This window comes from Stegostoma tigrinum, chromosome 3 (genome assembly GCF_030684315.1).
Source record: "Stegostoma tigrinum isolate sSteTig4 chromosome 3, sSteTig4.hap1, whole genome shotgun sequence".
NCBI classification, from domain to species: Eukaryota; Metazoa; Chordata; class Chondrichthyes; order Orectolobiformes; family Stegostomatidae; genus Stegostoma; species Stegostoma tigrinum.
In genome coordinates, this window is record NC_081356.1 from 130,562,450 (window position 1) to 130,584,357 (window position 21,908).

The 21,908-nt window shown below is 41.7% G+C and overlaps 1 protein-coding gene across 2 annotated transcripts in view; it reads right to left on the minus strand.

Moving 5' to 3' along the window:
* Positions 1–21,908, minus strand: part of fam193a (family with sequence similarity 193 member A) — a 215,148-nt gene that overhangs the window by 103,884 nt on the left and 89,356 nt on the right. For both annotated transcript variants that reach the window (XM_048527926.2, XM_048527927.2), the window contains exons 2-3: positions 13,222–13,287; positions 381–626 (exon numbers count right to left, since the gene is read on the minus strand). In XM_048527926.2, the coding sequence (XP_048383883.1) occupies positions 381–626; positions 13,222–13,287 (312 nt within the window). The remainder of the gene's footprint in view (positions 1–380; positions 627–13,221; positions 13,288–21,908) is intronic.

Genomic DNA, 21,908 nt, shown 5'->3' on the forward strand with positions numbered 1-21,908 from the left:
ACTGGTTAATTCAGTCGCGAAATATTTACACGTACCACTCAGAAGTATATGCCAGGTGTTATTAACAAGTGGGTTAATGCATTTTCATTAAATTTAACAATTATTAAAATCACACTGCACAATTAAACAGTGGAGAAAGGAAAACAAAACATCCTGACTTTTTAGTCCATGTGTCTAATATTCTACTTCAACCAGGAGGTGAAATGTAGTGGGGAGATGGACGTCTTTGAGTGGGGTTGGGCCTAGACGGCAGGATAGTAATAAACCAGAAATCTGGAATAAACAATTTGATATCCAACAGCATGTACATTCTGAACTTTAAAACAAAGCAGTGCTGAGCTGAACCCACAGAAGACAAATATTAAATTAGCCCTACTTACCACTAGAGACTGCTCAAGAGAAACTTGCCGATCATCCTTTTCAACCGTACGCCTACAATCCGGGCAAACCCACAGTGGAAGGTGCAACATGCTATTAGTTTTTGGAGATGTAGAAAGTGCCATTTTATTTGGGTTTGTAATCCCACTCTCTGAGAGTGAAGAGTCTTTGCGTTCACTTCGACACAGAAGACATCTTTCTCCTGTTGAGTACGGTGCTCTCTGACCCAGGCCAAAAGTGAAGGGCGTCTGAATTGAGAGAAATACAAAGTAAGTCCAGTAGCAAGTGACTAAAATTAGTCAAACACCTTCAGTTTTACACAACATGAGTTTCATGGCTCCTCAAAGGCTATGCCATATTAAATTTTTATTATTATTTCAAATTCCAGGACTTTCTGGTATTTAGACGCTATTTTCATTCTCCATTTTATCAGTCACTGGTCTTGCAATGTACATTTAGCACAGATCTAGAATACAGACATAGCACAAATTTAAATACTACAGGTCATGTACAGCTTGCCTGTACACTTGTACCCAATTCTTAAGACTTGTATTGCTCTACAACTGATTGACTAACAACTCTTCGGGCCTTGACTGCCACTAATTTATCCAAACTAATTTTAATTTGTACAACCTTCAACCTCATTGCTAAAAGCTCATGCACCTTATTCTGTCTCTAATGAACAAAGGACTTTTTAAACATCCAAGCTCATCAAGTAACCCTTTACATATCAAACACCCAGAGCCTCACTTGCTGAGCCAATTTGAACTGGCATTTAAATCATACAACTTTTGAAATTGAGGTGGCAATGTTGCCACGAAGACACAAGATTTGCTTTGGGAAAATACCAAATCTCCTTTCCTCATGATGGAGACATTGTGCCAATCAGGAAAAAAAATTACTTCAAGCCTCCAACTGCTCAAGTAAATACAAGTAAGGTAACTGCCCTAAATCTATAACAATTTGAGTTTATGAAGTTCAATGCTTCAAATGGGGTACTGAGTTGAATAAACCGAGCAAAGCCATGGGTTATATCTGCTACAAATACTCATGGATGAAAGGAGTTGAAAGAGCAAACAGGGAAAGAGTATCTCTTCTTCTCACTTAACATTTAAGTGGGGATGTCAGAAGGAACATTTCTCCAAATAAACTTACTAAGCCAAGAGTCTGTCAAAGGTTAGTCAATTAACCGGCAGGAAGGAAGTGGCTCAAACGCTGCACAGGACATGCAGGGATCTGAAATTCTGACTTCATTAATGGACAGTTATGACAAACTGACAACCGAGGCGCTAACATCCAATCAACAAAGCTTCCAGGTGATAAACGTCCTCATCATATATGTAGCATCAGCCCAACACTAACATAAGGCACTGACTTCAGCCTGACTCGGCAGTAACTTTCACCACGTCTTGCCTGGACTATTACATTCACTAACAAAAAAACAAAGAGCTGCAGATACTGGAAATCTTAAACAAGAACAGAAATCGCAGAAGGACGGTGACCACTAGACCCGCAAAAGTGACCATGTTTTCTCTTCATAAATGCAGCAAGACCTGCAGTGTTTCTCCAGCAGGTATGGCTTTTGTTGTGTTCTCACCCTACCTTGCAGAACAACCAGGACTTGCACATCTTGTTAAATTAAAAAACTCAAGACTTCACAAGAATCATTGTCCAATAAAGCAAATAATTTTTATTTTTAACTTGCTAGAAGTATTTCACGAGATCTTGATGTCACAATTAAAGTCAACATTATTTGCCTGTCACCAATTTTACTTTGATCTGAGTGGCTTCTTAGGCCAGTATAGAGGAAATTTAATTTCTGTCGCACTACAATCACACGTAGGGGTCAGTCCAAGTGATGATGGCAGAACCCCGTCACCAATACATCACGTTCAATTCTAACTGGCACAGCCAATGCCTGCATCCCATGAACGAAGAAAAAATATTAAATTAATTTAAATTTCACAAGCTCTGTATCATCAGTCCAGTGTGGTAAGAATATTTAGTTAGATACTTTTTAGAGTATAGATTTCAAATAGTGGCATATCGGTATTGGTTACTTTGTGAAAGATTTTCTTCCCAAACCAAATAGTCAGCCTCCTTCCAGACCGTAATCTATCCAACACTGCTCAGCAAGCCAATGGCTATGGACCCCTGGAGTGTTTGTAGAAATTTCTTTAATTCACTCATGGGGTGTGTGTTGATGGCCAGGAAAGCATTTACCAGGGCCTACATAGTTGCCCATGCAGTCGTGATGGTGAGCTGCCTTGAATTGCTGCAGTCTATGCGCTGTAGTTTATCCACAATGCCACCAGGGAGGTTGTTCCAGGACTTAGATCCATAGAGATTAAAGGAATGTGAAATATTTTCAAGTCGGAGATGACTGGAGGGGAATTTGCGGGTGGTGCTGTTCCCACACATCTGCCCCTGTTCTTCAAGATAGAGGTAGATGTGAATTTGGAAGGTGCTATCTAAGGACCCTTGGTGAATTCTTGCACTGCATCTTCTAAATGGTGCTGCTGCTGCTATTAAGCATCATAGGAGGAAGTGGATGTTTGTGGAGGTAGTGCCAATCAAATGGGCTGCCGTGTCCTGGGTAGTGTCAAGCTTCTTGAGTGTTGCTAGAGCTGCACCAAGGCAAGTGAGAAGTATTGTATCACACTCCTGACTTGCGCCTTGTGGATAGGCATTGGGGAGTCAGATCGTGACTTACTTGCTGCAGGATTTCATCTTCAGGCTCTTTAAAGCCTGTGAACAGTTCACGGAAATGCAAATCTTACATTGTGCTTAGGCCAGTAAAGTGCCCAGACTGCTTCCTTATTTTATGATATTAAGCATACCTAAGTTAAACATTTTTGTATCTAAAAAGAGAAAAAGCTTACTTTGCTGATGGTAAATGATAGGGTTCAAAAACTGCAGTTTTTTGTATAATATTACAAAACATCCCAAGACTTTTCATACGATCACAAACGCCAATACCTTACTATGTAAGCTTTATTAAAGAAGTGAATTTTAGAGTGTCTTATTGGCGAGGAAATTCAATTGCTTCTTTCCAAAGCAGATGAAGACACAAACACAACGTGGTGAAGATCCATGAGTAGCCAGATGATCGGAAAGCCTTTATAAAAGAGTAGCGGACAATTTTTAAAAAAAAGCTGGAGAAGTGAGGGTAATATACCTTCTGTAATATAAAAAGATTGCAAGAGTATAAGATAGATCAAGTCAACAGAGATACAAGCATGGATACTGGACCACTAGAGTGGTAGTAATCCACAGTGAAATGGTAGAGGAACAGACTGCATTCTTTGCCTCTAATTTCATAGTAGAAGACACCTATAGTATATAAGAATTTCAAGAGAGTCACAGGCAGAGGCGAGTGCAGTGGCCATCATGAAAGCAAAGTTGCTGATGTCATTACTAAGACTTTAGACTCTGCTATCAAAAGGTGAAATTGCGGAGTACTTACAAGTGCATGACAAAATAGGGCTCAGTCAGAATGAATTGTCAAGGAGAGACCATGCCTGACGAACCTGTTATAATGCTTTGAAGTAGTAATGAGCAACTCTGACAAAGGAGAGCCGATGGGATTTGATCTATTTGGATTTCTAGAAGGCCTCTGACAAGGTGCCACACAGGATGCACTTAGTAAGATAAAAGCCCATGGACTTAGGGGCAAGGTATGTGTATGGATAGAGGATTGGCTGACTGGCAGAAGGCAGGTGTGTAGGAATAATGGTGTCTTTTGCAGGATGACAGCCAGTAACTCAGAGTTCTGCAAAGACCTGCAGTGAAACCACAACTATTGGCATTAACCATTAATGATCTGGATGGAGGTATTTTCAAGTTTGGAGATACGGCAAATAGGTGGAGGGGGAGGTAGTGTTGAGGAAGCAGAGAGGTTGCAGAAGGACTTCAGTAGGCTAGTGTGTTGGAGTTGGCAAAGAAGCGGCAGATGGAATATAAAATGGAATAACGAGATTACATCCTTTGGTAGGAAGAATAGAGGCATCGACTATTTTTTAGATGGGGTAGGCCTTCGGAAATCTAAAGCACAAAGGGACTTGGGATTCCTAATACAGGTTTCTCTTAAGGCTCATTTGGCAGTTAGTAAGGAAAGTTCGACGTCAGCATTCATTTTGTGAGCATTGGAATACAACAGCAGAGATGTACTGCTGAGGTTTTATAACACAATGAGTCAGACAACACTTGGAATACTGAGAGCAGTTTTGGGTCCTGCATGTCAGGAATGTCGAGAGAAGGTTTACAAAAATGAGCCCCGGATGAATGGCTTGTTGTAGGAGGGGTGGCTGAGGCTTCGGTCTGTACTCAACTGAGTTAAGAACAATCAGAAGTGGACCTGATTGAAACTTTCAGAATACTGCGCAGCCTGGATAGATCGCTCATAGAAGACATCAGAGAGAGCATGACTGAAGGGTACAGCCTCAAAGTGAAGGCACCATGTAGAATTGACGCGACATGTGTGTTCTTCAGTCAGAGTTGTGAATCTCCGCAGAGGTCAAGTCACTGAGTGCATTTAAAAAAGGAATGGGGGGGCTTCATTAGTAAGAGCATCAAAAGGGAGAAGGCTGGAGAGTGGGGTTGAGAAACTTCATTCACGATTGAATAGTGGAGCAGACTTGATAGGTCGAGTGGTCTAACTTTACTTCTATATCTTACAGTCTTAAGCTCAGTTATGATGGAGATGGCTTTATGTAGGGATGCTCAAGGAGTCAAAATAAGAGGGATTGATATCTTGGAGAAAGCGGGGGGCAACTGAAGGAGATTACAGAAATGGGAAGTGATAAAGTCGTAAGGAATTTGAGCCGTTGTTGCCTGTTGGTATAGGTAGACCCATAGCACCATTCGGCACAGAGTTTCAAGGTCTGGATTCATCAACACTTAAGCAACAACAATATATTCATAATCAAGATGATGAGCAGCTTGGAGATTTGCAGAACAGAAAAAGGTTTTGGAGCAGAACTGTACAAGGTACATACCTCATTTCCTTGTCCTTCTAGATGGTAGTGGTCATGAGGTTGGAGCTACCAAGTCAGTGGGGGAGGGGGGGGGTGGGGAATGCTTGTGAATGTGGTACCAATCAAAAATCCAATGGTGCCAAGCTTCTTAGGTGTTGCTAGACTGACACTAATGAAGGCAAGTGAGGGCATTTTATGGTGTTTGGCATGCAAGCTTCTTAGCTTCACTGCTTCATCAGACTGACCTTTTAAGGTATCCCTGGTGCTGCTCCCAGCATACCCTCCTGCACTCTTCCCTGAGCTACGGTTAATCACCTGGTTCAATTATTACAGTAGCATACAGGACATGCCAGGCCATGAGGTTGTAGAACGCAGCTGAACATAATTCTGTTGATGGCCCACAGTGCCTTGTGGATGTCCAGTCTTCAGCTGCTAGATCTGTTGGAAAGCAGTCCCATTTTACACAGTGCTAGTGCCACACAACTCAAATGGAGCGTATTCTTAAAGTCAAGTTGGGAGTTTGTCTCCACAAGGATTGCGCAGTGGTCACTCTTCGTGATCATATCATGGAAAAATCAATCTGAGGGAGGCAGATTGGGGAGGGGGAGGTCAAATATGTTTTTCCCTCGTTGGTTGTCTCACCACCTGCCACAGCCCAAGTCAAGCTGTTCTGTCCGTTCGTATTCAACCTGCTGCTAACCACTCTGGATGACAGACATTCAAGTTCCCATACATAGAATAAATTCTGTGCACTTGTCACCCTCAGCAGTGTTTAATATGAAGCAGCACTAATTTATCCTAAAAGGTTTCCTTGCCCACAGTGACCTGATGTTATGACACTTCATGGATTCCTCAAATAAATGAACTCCCTCCTGACTGTACACCCTCTGCTGGTCTGCCAGTTTGTGGAACAGTACTTATCCAGTGAAGGAGATGGTACTATCTGGGGTAGTGTTTAAGCGAAAGAGACAGTATAACTTTCAAGCTATTGACTTGACTGTGAGACAGCTCTCCTAATTTTGCTACTAGAAAGGTGGACATTGTAGGATTGACAGGATTGAGGTATAGTCAAGTCTGTCCTTTTGAGACCTTAGCAGTTGATACATGAACCAGTAATGTTGCATTAATTTCCAAGAGAAATAAAAACTAACCACCTCCCTGCAAGTCAGATGTCTGCAGATTTCCTTGGGTTTTGGATCATGTTTTTATGACAATTGACAGTGGCTTCATGGTCATCATGAGACTTTTAATTCCAGATTTTCATGAAGTCGAAATTCCAAGTGCCATGCTGGAATTTGAATCTGGGGCCTGGAACGTTATCCAGGTTTCTGGATTACTAATCCAACAAAAGCACCACTATGTCATTGGTTTTGCATTCAAATTAAAGCAATTCTGAAATGAAGTCATCATAACAATGGGGTTACCATATTCCCACCCCAGCAATGGATGAGCCCAGCACATCACTGTATAAGACAAAGCATTTGCATCCATCACAGTAAGATCACAGACGATCCAGCTCTACCTCCTCCTGAGGTCCCCAGCATCTCAGATACCAGTTAGTGACTTATTTGATTAAATCCGTACGATATCAAGAAATTGCTAAAGGGCATTGGGTGTTGCAAAGGTAATAAACCCTGACAACATTCAGTACTAATTCTTTAGACTTCTGTTCATGAAAAAGACAAATCCAAATCACAACATCATTCAACCTTATGCCTTCTTCCACAGTGAAGTCGGTTCAAGGCGTCACATGCAATTAGCAGATGTTCATCAGTAATTTGTCCAAACACAGGTTTAGTCCGGCATCTTAAATTTGCTAACTTCAGCATCTCGTTTTCTTCTCTTGCAAAGTTTGAGATTTGTAAGTCTGAAAACAGCATTTGGCACGCTTGCCTTCATTGGTCAGACTACTGAGTATGGAGTTGGTACATCATATTGCGCTGCGTATAGGAGGTTGAGGGGTGACATTACAGAAGTTTACAAAATCATGAGGGGCACAGCTAAGACGAATAGCAAAGATCTTTTCCTTATGGTCAGGAAAAATCAAACTAGCTAGTTTTAGGGTGAGAGGTCCAAGATTTAAAAGGGGACCTGAGGGACAACCTTTTTCACGCAGACGGTGGTACATATATGGAATGAACTGTCAGAGGAAGTGGTGAATGCAGGTACAGTTACAACATTCAAAAGACATTTGGACAGGTACATGGATAGGAAAGGTTCAGCGGGACCGAGGCCAATACATACAAATAAGACTAGTTTAGTTTGAGAAATCTAGTTGGCACGAACAAGTTCGACCGAACGGTCTGTTTCCGTGCTGCAAGACTGACTTTAATTCTTACATCATCATCTTTGGACTTATTTACAATTATTGCGGGGATAGCTGGATTTTTGTTGAAAAAGATTCACTGGATTTTTTTAAAAGTTAGGCACTTTTCTAGAAATATTAAGCCTCCAAATAACTGTTGATCTTAGTTGCCTGAACTAATCTCAAAGAAAATAAATGGATTTTAATGCATTTTGTTTGCAATGTTTTGCAAGCTTGATTTTGGTAAATAGACTGGGATTGTCCAGGGAATTTTGCTGTACAATAATCCATCTCGTGTCCCACAATGCTGGAACTTTTTCGGCAAATTCATTTTTGCACCTCACTGCCCTTTAAGAGCAATGGGAAGACTTCTCGATACTGCGCTGCCTAAGCAAGTTGCACATGCTAAGATCCCAGATATAACTACCATATTTGGCGAGGTCTGTCTACGCATGCGATAATATCAACTAGCTGCCATCTGAATATCTGAGTGTTTTAATTCATTCAAGGGATGTGGGTCCCGCCGGCTGGCCAACATTTATTGCAAGAGTAAGAGTATTCCCATGTACTTACTTGCCCTTGACCTACTAGATGGAAGTGATTATGGTTTGGAAGGTGTCATCTAAGGATCTGCGGTGAATTTCTGCATCTTGTCAATAGTAGTACATTGATGGTGGGGTAGGTGGATGCTTGTGGATGTGGTGCCAATTAAGCAGGCTGCTTTGCCTTAGATGGTGTTAAGCTTGAGTGTTGACAGGGCTGCACCCATCAAGAAAGCGGGGAGTACTCCAACACACTTCTGACTTGAGCCTTTGGGGAGTCAGCAAGTGGGTAAATTGCAATGTTCCCAGCTTCTGACCTGTTCTTGCAGCCACTGCGTTTATGTGATAAGTCCACTTGCATTTCTGGATAATGCAAACCCATTTTTTAAAATATGTTGATAATGGGAGAGTCAGTGATGGTAACAATATCGGAATACAGATGGGTGTTGGTCTCTTATTTGAGATGGTCACTGCCCAGCATTTGTGTGCTGCAAATGTTACTTGCCAATTGTCAGCCCAAACGTGGATATCATCCAGATCTTGTTACATTTGAACATGGAATGTACATCTGAATGTGCTTCAACACATGACTCCACAAATGTCCACGTCAGTGGCAGTGGTAGACAGAGGGCTGTTGGAGACCAGGCATCTGATCACCCCCAGAAAAAAAAAGAGAGAGCATCACAGTTTCGTCCGTTAACAACTTGATACACACTGCATCGTGTAATATGCACAGTAACAGGCAGGTTTGCCAGAAGCACTGACAAAGATGATTTGAAAATTGGAAGACAATATCTGGTCATCGTCCAGGACCAAGCAGCTCAGTTGATTGGCATTCTACCCACCACCTTCATCAATTATTTCATTTGGCACTGATGCATAACAGGAACAGTGAGTACCACCTTCAAAGTACACACGAGCACTCACTAAAACTCCTGACAGCGCCTCCTAAACCCATGACCTCTATTACTACCAAGGGCAGTAGGTTCATGGAAACACCGCCACACAAGAATTCTCCAAGTCAGAAACCACGCCAGTTTGAAATTACATCACTGTTCCTGGGTCAGCATTTCGGAACAACTGGAAATTCCCGAAAGCATTGAGAGTGTGCCTCTACCTCCCAAAGACTGCAGTAGTTCAACATGACAATTCAGCTTTTCCAGGGTAATCTGGGATGGGCAATAAATGCTGACATAACCAATGACATCCACATCCTATTCATGCACTATGAAAAATCCTACGCTTGTTCGTATTTGCACCTGATAAGTTATAGAACATATTGATTGGTAATTAGCTAGGACGAACAGAGTTGTTGTCTCTGGTTTGTTGCCCGTGCCACATGCTAGTGAGGCAAGGAATGAGAGAGAGAGGAGTCGAACGCGTGGCTACAGGGATGGTGCAGGAGGGTGGGTTTTGGATTCTTGGATAATTGGGGCTCTTTCTGGGGTAGGTGGGACCTCTACAAGCAAGATGGTCTTCACCTGAACCAGAGGGGTACCGATATCGTGGGGGGGAAATTTGCTAAGGCTGTTCGGGTGGGTTTAAACTAATTCAGCAGGGGGATGGGCACCAAAATTGTAGTTCGACTATACAAAAGGTTGAGAGTAGGGTGGTCCGAAATAAAGTTTCAGGGAAGCAAGATGGCACCGGCAAGCAAGAGGTTGGATTGAAGTGCGTCTACTTCAATGCCAGGAGTGTCCGGAATAAGGTGGGTGAACTTGCAGCATGGGTTGGTACCTGGGACTTGGATGTTGTGGCCATTTCGGAGACATGGATAGAGCAGGGACCGGAATGGTTGTCGCAGGTTCTGGGATTTAGATGTTTCAGTACGAACAGAGATGATGGTGAAAGGGGCGGAGGTGTGGCATTGTTGGTCAAGGACAGTATTACAGTTGCAGAAAGGATGTTTGGAGACTCGTCAACTGAGGTAGTATGGGCTGAGGTTAGAAACTGGAAAGGAGAGGTCACCCTGTTGGGAGTTTTCTATAGGCCTCCGAATAGTTCCAGAGATGTCGAGGAAAGGATAGCAAAGATGATTCTCGATAGGACTGAGACAGACAGGGTAGTTGTCATGGGGGACTTCAACTTTCCAAACATTGACTGGGAACACTATAGTTCGAGTAGTATAGATGGGTCAGTTTTTGTCCAGCGTGTGCAGAAGGGCTTCCTGACACGGTATGTAGAAAGGCCAACAAGGGGCGAAGCCACATTAGATTTGGTACTGGGTAATGAGCCCGGCCAGGTGTTAGATTTGGACGGAGGTGAGCACTTTGGTGATAGCGATCACAATTCTGTTATGTTTACTTTAGTGATGGAAAGGGATAGGTGTATACCACTGGGCAAGAGTTATAGCTGGGGGAAAGGCAATTACGATGAGATTAGGCAAGATTTAAGGAGCATAGAATGGGGAAGGAAACTGCAGGGGATGGGCACATTAGAAATGTGACGCTTATTCAAGGAAAAGCTGCTGTGTGTCCTAGATAAGTATGTACCTATCAGGCAGGGAGGACGCTGTAGAGTGTGGGAGCCATGGTTTACGAAGGAGGTGGAATCTCTGGTCAAGAGGAAGAAGGCGGCTTATGTTAGGATGAGATGTGAAGGCTCAGTTAGGGCACTTGAGAGTTACGAGGTAGCCAGGAAAGACCTAAAGAGAGAGCTCAGAAGAGCCAGGAGGAGACATGAGAAGTTGTTGGCGGATAGGATCAGGGTAAACCCTGAGGCTTTCTATAGGTATTTAAGGAATAAAAGAATGACGAAAGTAGATTAGGCCCAAACAAGGATGGTAGTGGTTAAGTTGTGTGCGGAGTCAGACGAGATAGGGGAAGCGCTAAATGAATATTTTTCAACAGTGCTCACTCTAGAAAACGACAATATTGTCGAGGAGAATACTGAGATACAGGCTACTAGACTAAGTGGGATTGAGGCTCATAAGGAAGAGGTATTAGAAATCCTTCAGAGGGTGAAGATAGATAAGTCCCCTGGGCCGGGTGGGATTTATCCTCGGATCCTCTGGGAAGCCAGGGAGGAGATTGCCCAGCCTTTGGCATTAATCTTTAACTCGTCATTGTCTACAGGAATAGTGCCAGATGACTGGAGGATAGCAAATGTGGTTCCCCTGTTCAAGAAGGGGAGTACAGACAACCCTGGTAATTATAGACCAGTGAGCCTTACCTCAGTTGTTGGTAAAGTGTTGGAAAAGGTTATAAGGGATAGGATTTCTCATCATCTAGAAAAGAATAAATTGATTAGGGATAGTCAGCACGGTTTTGTGAAGGGAAGGTCGTGCTTCACAAACCTTATTGAGTTCTTTGAGAAGGTGACCAAACAGGTAGATGAGAGTAAACCGGTTGATGTGGTGTATATGGATTTCAGCAAGGCGTTCGATAAGGTTCCCCACAATAGGCTATTGTACAAAATGCGGAGGAATGGAATTGTGGGAGATACAGCAGTTTGGATCGGAAATTGGCTTGCTGAAAGAAGACAGAGGGTGGTGGTTGATGGGAAATGTTCATCCTGGAGACCACTTACTAGTGGTGTACTGCAAGGTTCGGTGTTGGGTCCACTGCTGTTTGTCATTTTTATAAATGACCTGGATGAGGGCGTAGAAGGATAGGTTAGTAAATTGGCAGACTACACTAAGGTCGGTGGAGTTGTGGATCGTGACAAAGGATGCTGTAGGTTGCAGAGAGACATAGATAAGCTGCAGAGCTGGGCTGAGAGGTGGCAAATGGAGTTTAATGCAGACAAGTGTGAGGTGATGCACTTTGGTAGGAGTAACCGGAAGGCAAAGTACTGGGCTAATGGTAACATTCTTAGCTGTATAGATGAGCAGAGAGATCTCAGTGTCCATGTACACAGATCCTTGAAAGTTGCCACCCAGGTTGACAGGGCTGTTAAGAAGGCATACAGTGTTTTAGGTTTTATTAATAGAGGGATCGAGTTCTGGAACCAAGAGGTTATGGAGAAGCTGTACAAAACTCTGGTGCGGCCATACTTGGAGTATTGTGTCCAGTTCTGGTCACCGCATTATAAGAAGGATGTGGAAGCTTTGGAAAGGGTGCAGAGGAGATTTACTAGGATGTTGCCTGGTATGGAGGGATGGTCTTACAAGGAAAGGTTGAGGGACTTGAGGCTGTTTTCATTAGAGAAAAGAAGGTTGAGAGGTGACTTAATTGAAACATATAAATAATCAGAGGGTTAGACAGGGTGGATAGGGAGTGCCTTTTTCCTAGGATGGTGATGGCAAGCATGAGGGGACACAGCTTTGAATTGAGGGGTGTAAGATATAGAACAGATGTCAGAGGTAGTTTCTTTACTCAGAGAGTAGTAAGGGAATGGAACGCTTTGCCTGCAACGGTAGTAGATTCGCCAACTTTAGGTACATTTAAGTCATCATTGGATAAGCATATGGACGTACATGGAATAGTGTAGATTAGATGGGCTTGAGATTGGTATGACAGGTCGGCACAACATCGAGGGCCTTTAGGAGACTTCAATTTTAAGTTCAGTCTATTCTGTAATAAGTCTATTGTAACGACTGTGTATAAAGGGCAATAAATAGTAAATAAAATTCACAATTAGATATCTTTATTCTTAGGTTTCAAATGGTTCTAAAACCCAGAATTAGCAAAGGAGATCTTCAGATGAATGGCTCTCAATCCCAGCACTGCTGGTCACCTGACAACTCCATTCCTCTCTTGACAATCAAAATCTTGAGAGAGTTAGTGACCTTCAGTCAAAGTCAGCTGTGCATGATATTGGACTGGTAATCCAAAATACACCAATTTGAATCCCATTCATATCCTCTAGCTATATACTATCTGGATTACTTAACACACACTACTCAGTTAATAACACAAAATCCTGTTTAAAAAATGTCAGAGCCTCAATAGGCAAACAATGAAATGATGTTTTGCTACCCTGACTCTTGGAATTTAAAAAGAACTGGGATTCTCAATTGTTTCAATCAACAGTTGTAGAACTTAATTCAGCAAAACATGTAATATACAAATAATCCTACCTGAGGGACCTCTCCGAACTCTGATCCCACAGTTCCATCTGACAGCTGTGTGCCATTTATAGAAACCTGCAAAACAAAATATGGGTAAACATTAATATAATTAAAAATGATAAAAGTAACCAAAAATAATAAGAACTTGGCATGCTGGAAACCAGAAATAAAAACCGAAAATGTCAGAAGCACTCAATGACTTTTCATCAATTGACTATATTTTTCTCATGGTCAATACCATAAACTGCTACATTGGCAGAAGTTTTTTTCATTTCTGAAATCTAACCAGGTTAGGTGAGTAGAGGACTACATACAGTGAGTAATCTTGTTTTAACGTTATTTTCAGTACTAACCAGAGCATTCATAAAATTAATGCAACTGCTCCACTGTTCTCCCCAAAACCCCTGCATGGTCATCTGCTCCCAATATTGATCTACATCTATCAACAGAATCTATCTTAACCACTCCCTACAGAAACAAACTTCCCATAAACTGGCCATTACAACAAATTTTAAATTGATAGCACCTTGTCACCAAATTCAGATGCAAATTCCCTCAAAAATTTCATATACGTATTAGATTGTTATCTCAGTCTCTCGGCTTAATAAGAGTTATTTTCCAAAAGGAGAAAAGGGATCTCCTCTTGGCTATAGTTTTTCCCTGGCATTGTTCTGTATAATTAGTGATAATCCAACGCCACCTCAATTATCTGGAACTTGGATTTTAGACAATACTATCTTCAATGCCTCGGACTCCACCGCCCCAACATTGGAAACAGCAGACCCTCGGGACCAACCTACCTAATTTGAAAAGACACCAGGATATTCACGCAGGCCCTCCAGTCAGTAGTCCAATCAGTCTTAAATTTTCTGCAAGCCATTATTGTTCAAAAATTCTTTGTGGCCTTAAAATTTGAAAATCCTAGCTGAGTCTCCCAGGCTTGTTTCAAACAGAGCACCTGTAGGTGAAATGACTGACTACAGTACACGACCTGAGACACAGCACTAACACTCAGCTGGTAATGCAATGACAAATTTTGTCCTTGGAGGAAGGAGATCCAGGTGTCTTAACAGTGACGACTATTTGGTGCCCAGACAATAAAAGGACACAAGATAGTTACGAATATTTAAATAAGCATATTGCCAAAACACCAAATTACAATTCTCCCCCTACCATTTGTCTAAGCAAGCCCCATGACGACAATGCTACTTCACACAGTGCCCTCTATTTTAAATAATTAGTGATCTTCCACTGAAGCGTACACGTACTTCAAACCGAGTACAGACACATGGCAAACAGTCCTTACTATTTAATACAACGTATATGAGAAGGGCCAGTCTTATTGGGAAACAGACATGTCAGTAGAAGTTGATGGGAATAGGGGTTGGGGGAATGAACTAGGTAACATCAATTAAAATTTCCATTTAGAAACCTTTCACTACAGGTTCAGCAACCAGAATAGCCTGGGCTTGTTAAAGCTAAGCAAATAACAGCACAGCTTTTACTGGGCACAAAGGAAGAGGTGCATCTGTTTGGAAACAGCTCAGCCAATTCCTCAGTAGCATAGTCTTTGCAAATATTGCAAGGTTTGCATTTTTTTGGGGAACTGCCATCAGATTAACTCTCAATTTCATTCCTTCAGATAAACAAGCACTGAACTGTGTTCACCTCTCATATTTGGTCATCTTAAGGAGACAGCACACAGATCTGTCTGACCAGCTCTGTATGTGCCGTTTTTTTGTGAAAACTGTTACAGTACTTCAGTTTTGAAAAATAATTCCTTGCCTGGATGGATAAGTACCTATGCTTAGTAGTGAATAATACAAATCAAGCAGTTTATTACAGGCTCCAAGCACTTGATTTTTCTTTGGAATGTTGCCCATTTCTTTACAACAATTCATAGATTTTTTAAAAAATTACAATATCAAAATAAATCATTTATAATAGTGTACCTCCACTCCTAGACAATGGGCTTATATTGAGGCCTCTGAATGAAGCCAGTTGAACTCTTGTTCACATCCACTAAAGCTTCCAACTGTTTGTTCGGAACTGTAGGCCTGTACTTCACCTCATTATTATGCAACTGAATGGCCGGCTTACAAAGCACATCCAGTGGGCCAAATGGTATACTTTTGCTCCTATGCTTTAACAAATCGAATAATCATGTTGTGGTTATAACTGAGACTCACTTGAGTGTTGTTTCAGGAAGAAAAAGTAATGCAAAGTGTTACTTAAATGGATAATGATCCAAAGTGCAGAGGGATTTAGGTGTTCTGGTGCACGAAACACAAAACGTTAATACGCAGATCAGCATATAATCAATGGGATACTTTTCTTTATGGAGAGAAATTGGAAGGATGTTATTCTTCAGTTATACAGGGCATGGCTAAGAACATATTTAAAATACTGTTCGGTTTCGGTCTCTTGATTTAAGGATGCAAATGCATTGGAGGCAGTTTACTATATTGATTCTTCAAATGAGTGGGTAGTGGTCATCTGATGATATGCTTGACAAGCTGGGCTGGTTTTCACTTGAGTTTAGAGGACGGTGACAGGATTGAAGTGTATAAAATTCTGAATAGTCTGACAAAGAGGGTGACTCCAGACCGAGGGCACGTTATTTTAAAGTTAGGGGTCAGCGTTTCAGGGCAGACGAGGATTTTTTTTTCCAAGAGTTGAGACACCTCAGAAAGCAATGGAGTCAGGGTCATTGATTATTTTTAATAGAGAGATGGAGAGACTCTTTACCGGCAGGGGAAATCAAGAGTTAGGAGGATAAGTGGACATGACAAATTCAAAACAATGATCAGCCATGGAGGTAAGCAAATGGCAGAGCAGGATGAAATGTTAAATGCTTTAATTCTGCTTCTATTTTGGATATTTGTATTCCTGAAATAAAGTGTTCAGTACAGGCAGAATAAAGAAGCAACATGTGCTGCCTGCACACAATGTCGAAAAGGTACCTCTGTCAGCTGAGATATATCCAGGCACTGATCGAAGTGAGACTGGAAATCATGGAGGCACTGGTCATAAATTTTTCCAGTCTTCCTTCAACTCAAGAATGCTGCCAGAAGACTGGAAAGTTGCAAATTTCACACCCTAGTCAAAAACAGAGCGCAAAGACTGGCTCATATTTATTGGGGGTCTGGTCAGTTTTACTTTGGTGGCAGAATGCTTCTCAAAATGAAGAATTATTTGGAAAAGTGTTAATTTAAAGAAAGCTTTTAACTAACTTGTGGAGGTAACAGAAGGTTGACGAGGGGAATACTGTTGACTTGGTGTGTGTGGACTTCCAAAGACATTTGATAGAGTGTCACAAATAGACTTGTTGGCAAAGTTAAGCTCACCAAACTGAAAAGGGCATCAAGAAATTGGCTGAAGGAAAGGAAACAGTAATAGTTAATGTCTTCCTACTATATATTAAAGGTGCAGGCATTGGTCTACAGGTTGGAATAGCACCAACTGAACTGTTTTTTAGTGAAGTCAGCACAGACACAAAAGGTAAAATGGCTGTTTCCAGTCTGTTCCAGTTTGAATGTCTGAGAACTGTACTGTTGTGTTCTGAAGAAAAATAAAATGAATGCAGATCTAAAGGGAGCTCTCTCCAGCTATATTAAAATAAATTGACTATGTTGAAATATATGAAGTTGGAATATTGAACTGGCATTTGGTCTCAAGAGTTCATTCTCCAAGGAAGCAACATGCTCCAAGTGCCTGACAATATCATGGATAAAAAGGTGATTAATCAACGACAACAGTCTCAGGGAAGAGAAGGTATGTTGTAATGTGTATGTCTTGTCAAGCATTATCTCAGTAAACAATTACGACAGGACCACCTTCAATCTGAAATATTCATTACAAATGCCTGAAACAGCCAACCAAGCTAGATTGTTTATCCTCTGAAGATCTTCCAGCACAGTACAACTATTAAAGAAATAAAGTGATACAAGGAACTACAGTTAACCTAAAAGGATGCATCAAAATGCACAGCATAAAAATAATTTCCAATGTGGCCACGTGCAACATGAACATAGTTCACTGCTTTTGTAAACAGACTGGGGCATTTGGAAGTACTTCACGGTCATACATATTAAAGATGCTAGCTAACTGAAAATGGCTTTTATTTATGAAATAGAAATCCACAAAGAAGTGGCTGCCTTGCTTTGAAACCTATTTATTTTTAAGCTAATACATTTAAATATCCAGACTGTGGAAGTTAGATTAAGGCATGAACTGGAAAACCTGGAGGAAATCTGTTTTCAAAACTTAATGTAAAGATTTATTATAGATGTGAAAATGAAACAAGATGCTTCATGGTTGTGGAACTGCAGGCCACACTGGACCAACACCAAGGACTTGTATTCGCTGACTGAAATAAATCTTTGAAAAAAAAGACAAAGACAATCTACTGTTCAAAACACAATAAAATAAATAAGTCACTCCAAATGCTAACACAAACCTTTGTATGTACATGCAAAAATATTTTCTCCCAGAGTCAATTTCCTTCGCTCTTCTTAGGCACAATGATATACAGTACTAAGCAGCCATTACTCATGCAGAAGATCAACCTATATCAACGCACTGTTTCAAAGACAAAAGCCACGATAGCAAAACTTAAATTCTCGTAAACGGACATCTGCACTTCTCACAGCAGGGTTTTACAGGTACGTAATCAGGAGTGAGAGTTATGAATTTTCCTCCATTCCAGCCAAAGGACCAATCGAGACAGCATGAGAAAGTGAGGTCATTTAACTCAACAGATCCATGATCTAAACTGGGGAAGCGTCTTAGTCTTCACACCTCAATACCAGTGACCTATGGCTATCATACAAATCTAGCAAGCTAAATAATATTTGAAGGACATACTTCACTTCAAGCCTGCTTGATTTCCATACTTTCTTGGTTTCACTTTATTCCCAGGTTATGGGCAGTAAAATCATAGCATCATTCTACGTGGCTAAAAGTCAGAAAGGCTATAACAATATAGTGGTGTACACAACATTTGCTTATCTCAGCCATACAAACCTCTAGACTGGCTGGTGACAAGGTGGGCTGATACACAATGTGAAAACTAAGAACAACCAAGGTAATAATTTGAGGATAAGGGATAAATCTTTTCAGACTGACACTAGGAGAAATTTGTTGATAGGTGAGCCTGGGGAATTCACATACAACAGCCTAGTGGCTGTGGCTACAACATTGTTTTCAAGGAGTTAGATGTAGCTCATGTCTAAAGAGATCAATTGATGTATATGAGAAGACAGCTGGAAGAATATTGAACTCCGTGATCAGCCATGATCATACTCAACGGCAGAGCAGGCTCAAGGGATTGAATGGCAGACTCTTACTCTTCTGTTTCTGTATTGAAATTTGGTTTCAATTAGTCTACATCTCGCAACTTCCAACATGTCTGAAGGTGGTCAAAGGGTGATGTGACTGCATAAGATAACCCACAAGCAAATGCAGTATGAACTGCTAGTTCTATGAATGCCATACTGAATACCCATTGCTGATGAAGGGTCCAGGCCTGAAATGTCAGCCTTCCTGCTTGGCCTGTGTTCATTCAGCTCTACTCCTTGTTATCTCTGATTCTTCAGCATCTACAGTTCCTATTATCTCTAAGTGGGTGCTTTTCCAGTTGGCAATTAATGTTACTGGTGTCTCTCTGGGATCAGCATTGGGACCAAAATTCTTTACTATTTGTATAGATGACTTGGAGTTGGGAACAAGAGTAGTGTGTCAAAATTCTCAGATAACATTACGCGGACACAAAGTCTGCACAAAGGTGAATGGGCAAAGGTTGGCAAATAGAGAAAAATGTTGATAAATAGGAGGTCATCAATTTTGGTCGAATAATGGCAAAATGGATTATTATTTAAATGGTGAAAAATTGTTGCATACTTCAGTGCAGAATGACCTGGATACTCATGTGCATGAATCACAAAAAGTTGGTTTGCAGGTGCAGCAATTAACTTGTCAAAGGGAATGCTGTCCTTCATTGCTAGAGGGATGGAGTTTAAAAACAGGAAAGTTTCACTGCAGCTCTGTAGTGTGTAGTGAGGCCACACATGGGCTACTGTGTTCAGTTTTGTTCTTCCTATTTGACAGGGAAAGTACTGGCACTGGAGGGGGTGCAGAGAAGGTTCACTGGGTTGTTTCTGGAGTTGAGAGGGTTGGTTTGAGAAGAGATCAAGTAGGCTGGGAGTATACTCATTGGAATTTAGATGAGGAATTGGTAGGGGGATCTTATGGAAATGTAAAATTATGAAGGGAACAGATAAGATAGAAACAGGGAGGCTGCTTCTACTGGCAGGTGAAACTACAACTAAGGAGCAAAGCCTCAAAGTAAGGGGGAGTAGAACTAAGTTGAGGAGGAATTTCTTCACCCAAAGGGGTGTGAATCTGTGGAACTCCTTGCCCAGTGAAGCAATACAGGCTATTTTGTTGAATGTTAAAAATCTATCTTTGCCTTAAAAACATTGAAGGAATTAAGGGGGATAGAGAGAGGTTGGGTATGTAGAGCCAAATCCACGAAGAAACATGAACTATGGTCTTATTAAATGGCAGAGCAGGATTGAGGAGCCAGATGGCCTACTACTGTTCCTGTTTCTGATGTTATGTTCTTCTGTCCTTATTGTAAAGTGCTATGTAATTCACTATTTAACTTTGCGCCTGCAAAAAAAGTACCCCAGTCTTTCCATGATCAGTCTGAAATAAATAACCTCACTTGCTTATATTATGCCACTCTGTTTCAAGATGGAGGCAGTGCAACAGAGCTGCACGTGGACTCTTGCCTGGTGCTCATTTGCTTTCCTTTCTTTTTATTTTTGCTCTTTTTCTTTCGTTTCTCTTTTCTTTGGCAGGTTAGTTGACAGCATCGGCATGACAGCAAGAACTGGCTGTGCATAGAGTAACAGTGGACACGGCATCTCCTGTCAAATGGACGCGGTGGCAGCCTGCCCTCACAACTGAGCCAGAAACTCCAATTTACAATAGGCTCAAAGCAGGGACTCCTGGCATTGGCAAGGTGACACCAGAGCCAAGGACTCCTGGTTCTTGACATGGTAGATCCGGAGAAGGGTCACTTGGCTATTGGCAAGGCAGTGCCAGCAGCTGAACTGGGGACTCCTGGCTGTGGGGCTAGTGTGGGTTCAACATGGGACACGGCATTGGTGAAATGTGCCCAGCGAAGAGATGGTGCCTAAACAGTGGCAACTCCTACGTGAGTGGGCCTGGCACAGACAGCAAGGTGGTGAAGGTGGTGTGGTGGCTGGTTAGCTGACTTAAAACTCATGGAGGCAGAACAAAGCGTCTTTCCATTGTATCTTTTTGCTCAAACTATCGAAAATGGTGCCGTATTGAGATGACGGTTGTTTTTTTTACCGTATTTAATGTATTATTCAGTGTAAAATGCAAGTGACAATAAATAATTCAAATCAAATCATCTGCCACAGCCTAACCCATTCATTTAATGTCATTGTTTAACTAATTTTTTGTGGTCAGTGTCAATAATGCTGCTCAATTTTGTACTGTCAGCAAATTTGGATACTTGACTTTTTTGTCATTATCCAAATCTTAATTAACGAGTGTAACTGAAGCCCCACAGATCCCTACAGGACCCCACAAGTCACATCCTGTCAATTTGAGTACTAACTCAATATTCCAACTGTTTCTTGCACTCAATCAATTTCCCACCATGTCAGTAATTTTCCCTCAATTCCCAGGGCTTCCACATTAGCTAAGTCTTTCGTATCAGACTTTATCAACAGCCTCCACAACATCAACAACACCCATCAACCTACCTGCCCACCACTTTAGTCACCCCTTCAAAATTTTGAGGTTTGCCGGCATGATCTACTTTTCATGAATCATGCCAATTTGTCCATCACAGCAGTGATGCTAACTGGTCTGTGATTCCCTGTTGCCCTGACAACATTCTTGAGTGCGTGACATGAGCAAATTTAAAATCCAAAATAATGCCCAAACCCAGATAACTAAAAGATTACGGTTAGGGCTATGTGCTCTCCTATTTCCTTTCACACCCAAGGATGGACATCAGTCCCAGGGATTTGCTACTCCAGTTCCATTAATTTCCTCTTTACTGATGATTAACTTAAAGCTAATTTTATTTAACTGATCCTATTATTTTCTTTGGGACATCCGGCAAGGTATCCTCCTTTTTTTGCCAGGGAACTGGAGCTGGAGCTGGATGAACTTCGGATAATTCCGGAGGCAGAGGGGGTTATTAAGAGGAGTTACAGGGAGGTAGTCACTCCTCAAGTACAGGAAAAAGGCAATAAAATGTGAGGCTGGATGAACACAGCAGGCCAAGCAGCATCTCAGGAGCACAAAAGCTGACGTTTCGGGCCTAGACCCTTCATCAGGGAACACGGTTTTTAGAACAAAATGGCGGCTCAGGACCACTTTGAGACGGGCCCGAGGAACGGTTCCAAAGACGGTGGGCGGTAATTTGCAACTCGTGTGCATGCCAAAGAGCTCTCGGAGGTCGGATTTTGAACACTTTGTCGAATTTCTGAACACTTTGTCGAACTGTTGAACACTAATTGTCGAACTTTTGAACACTTTGTCGAATTGTGAACAGGTTGGCCGTGACATTCGACACTCGGGCGATTAACACTCGATAATCCGCCCATTTTAAGTTCGACACTCGGGCGATTAACACTCGATAATCCGCC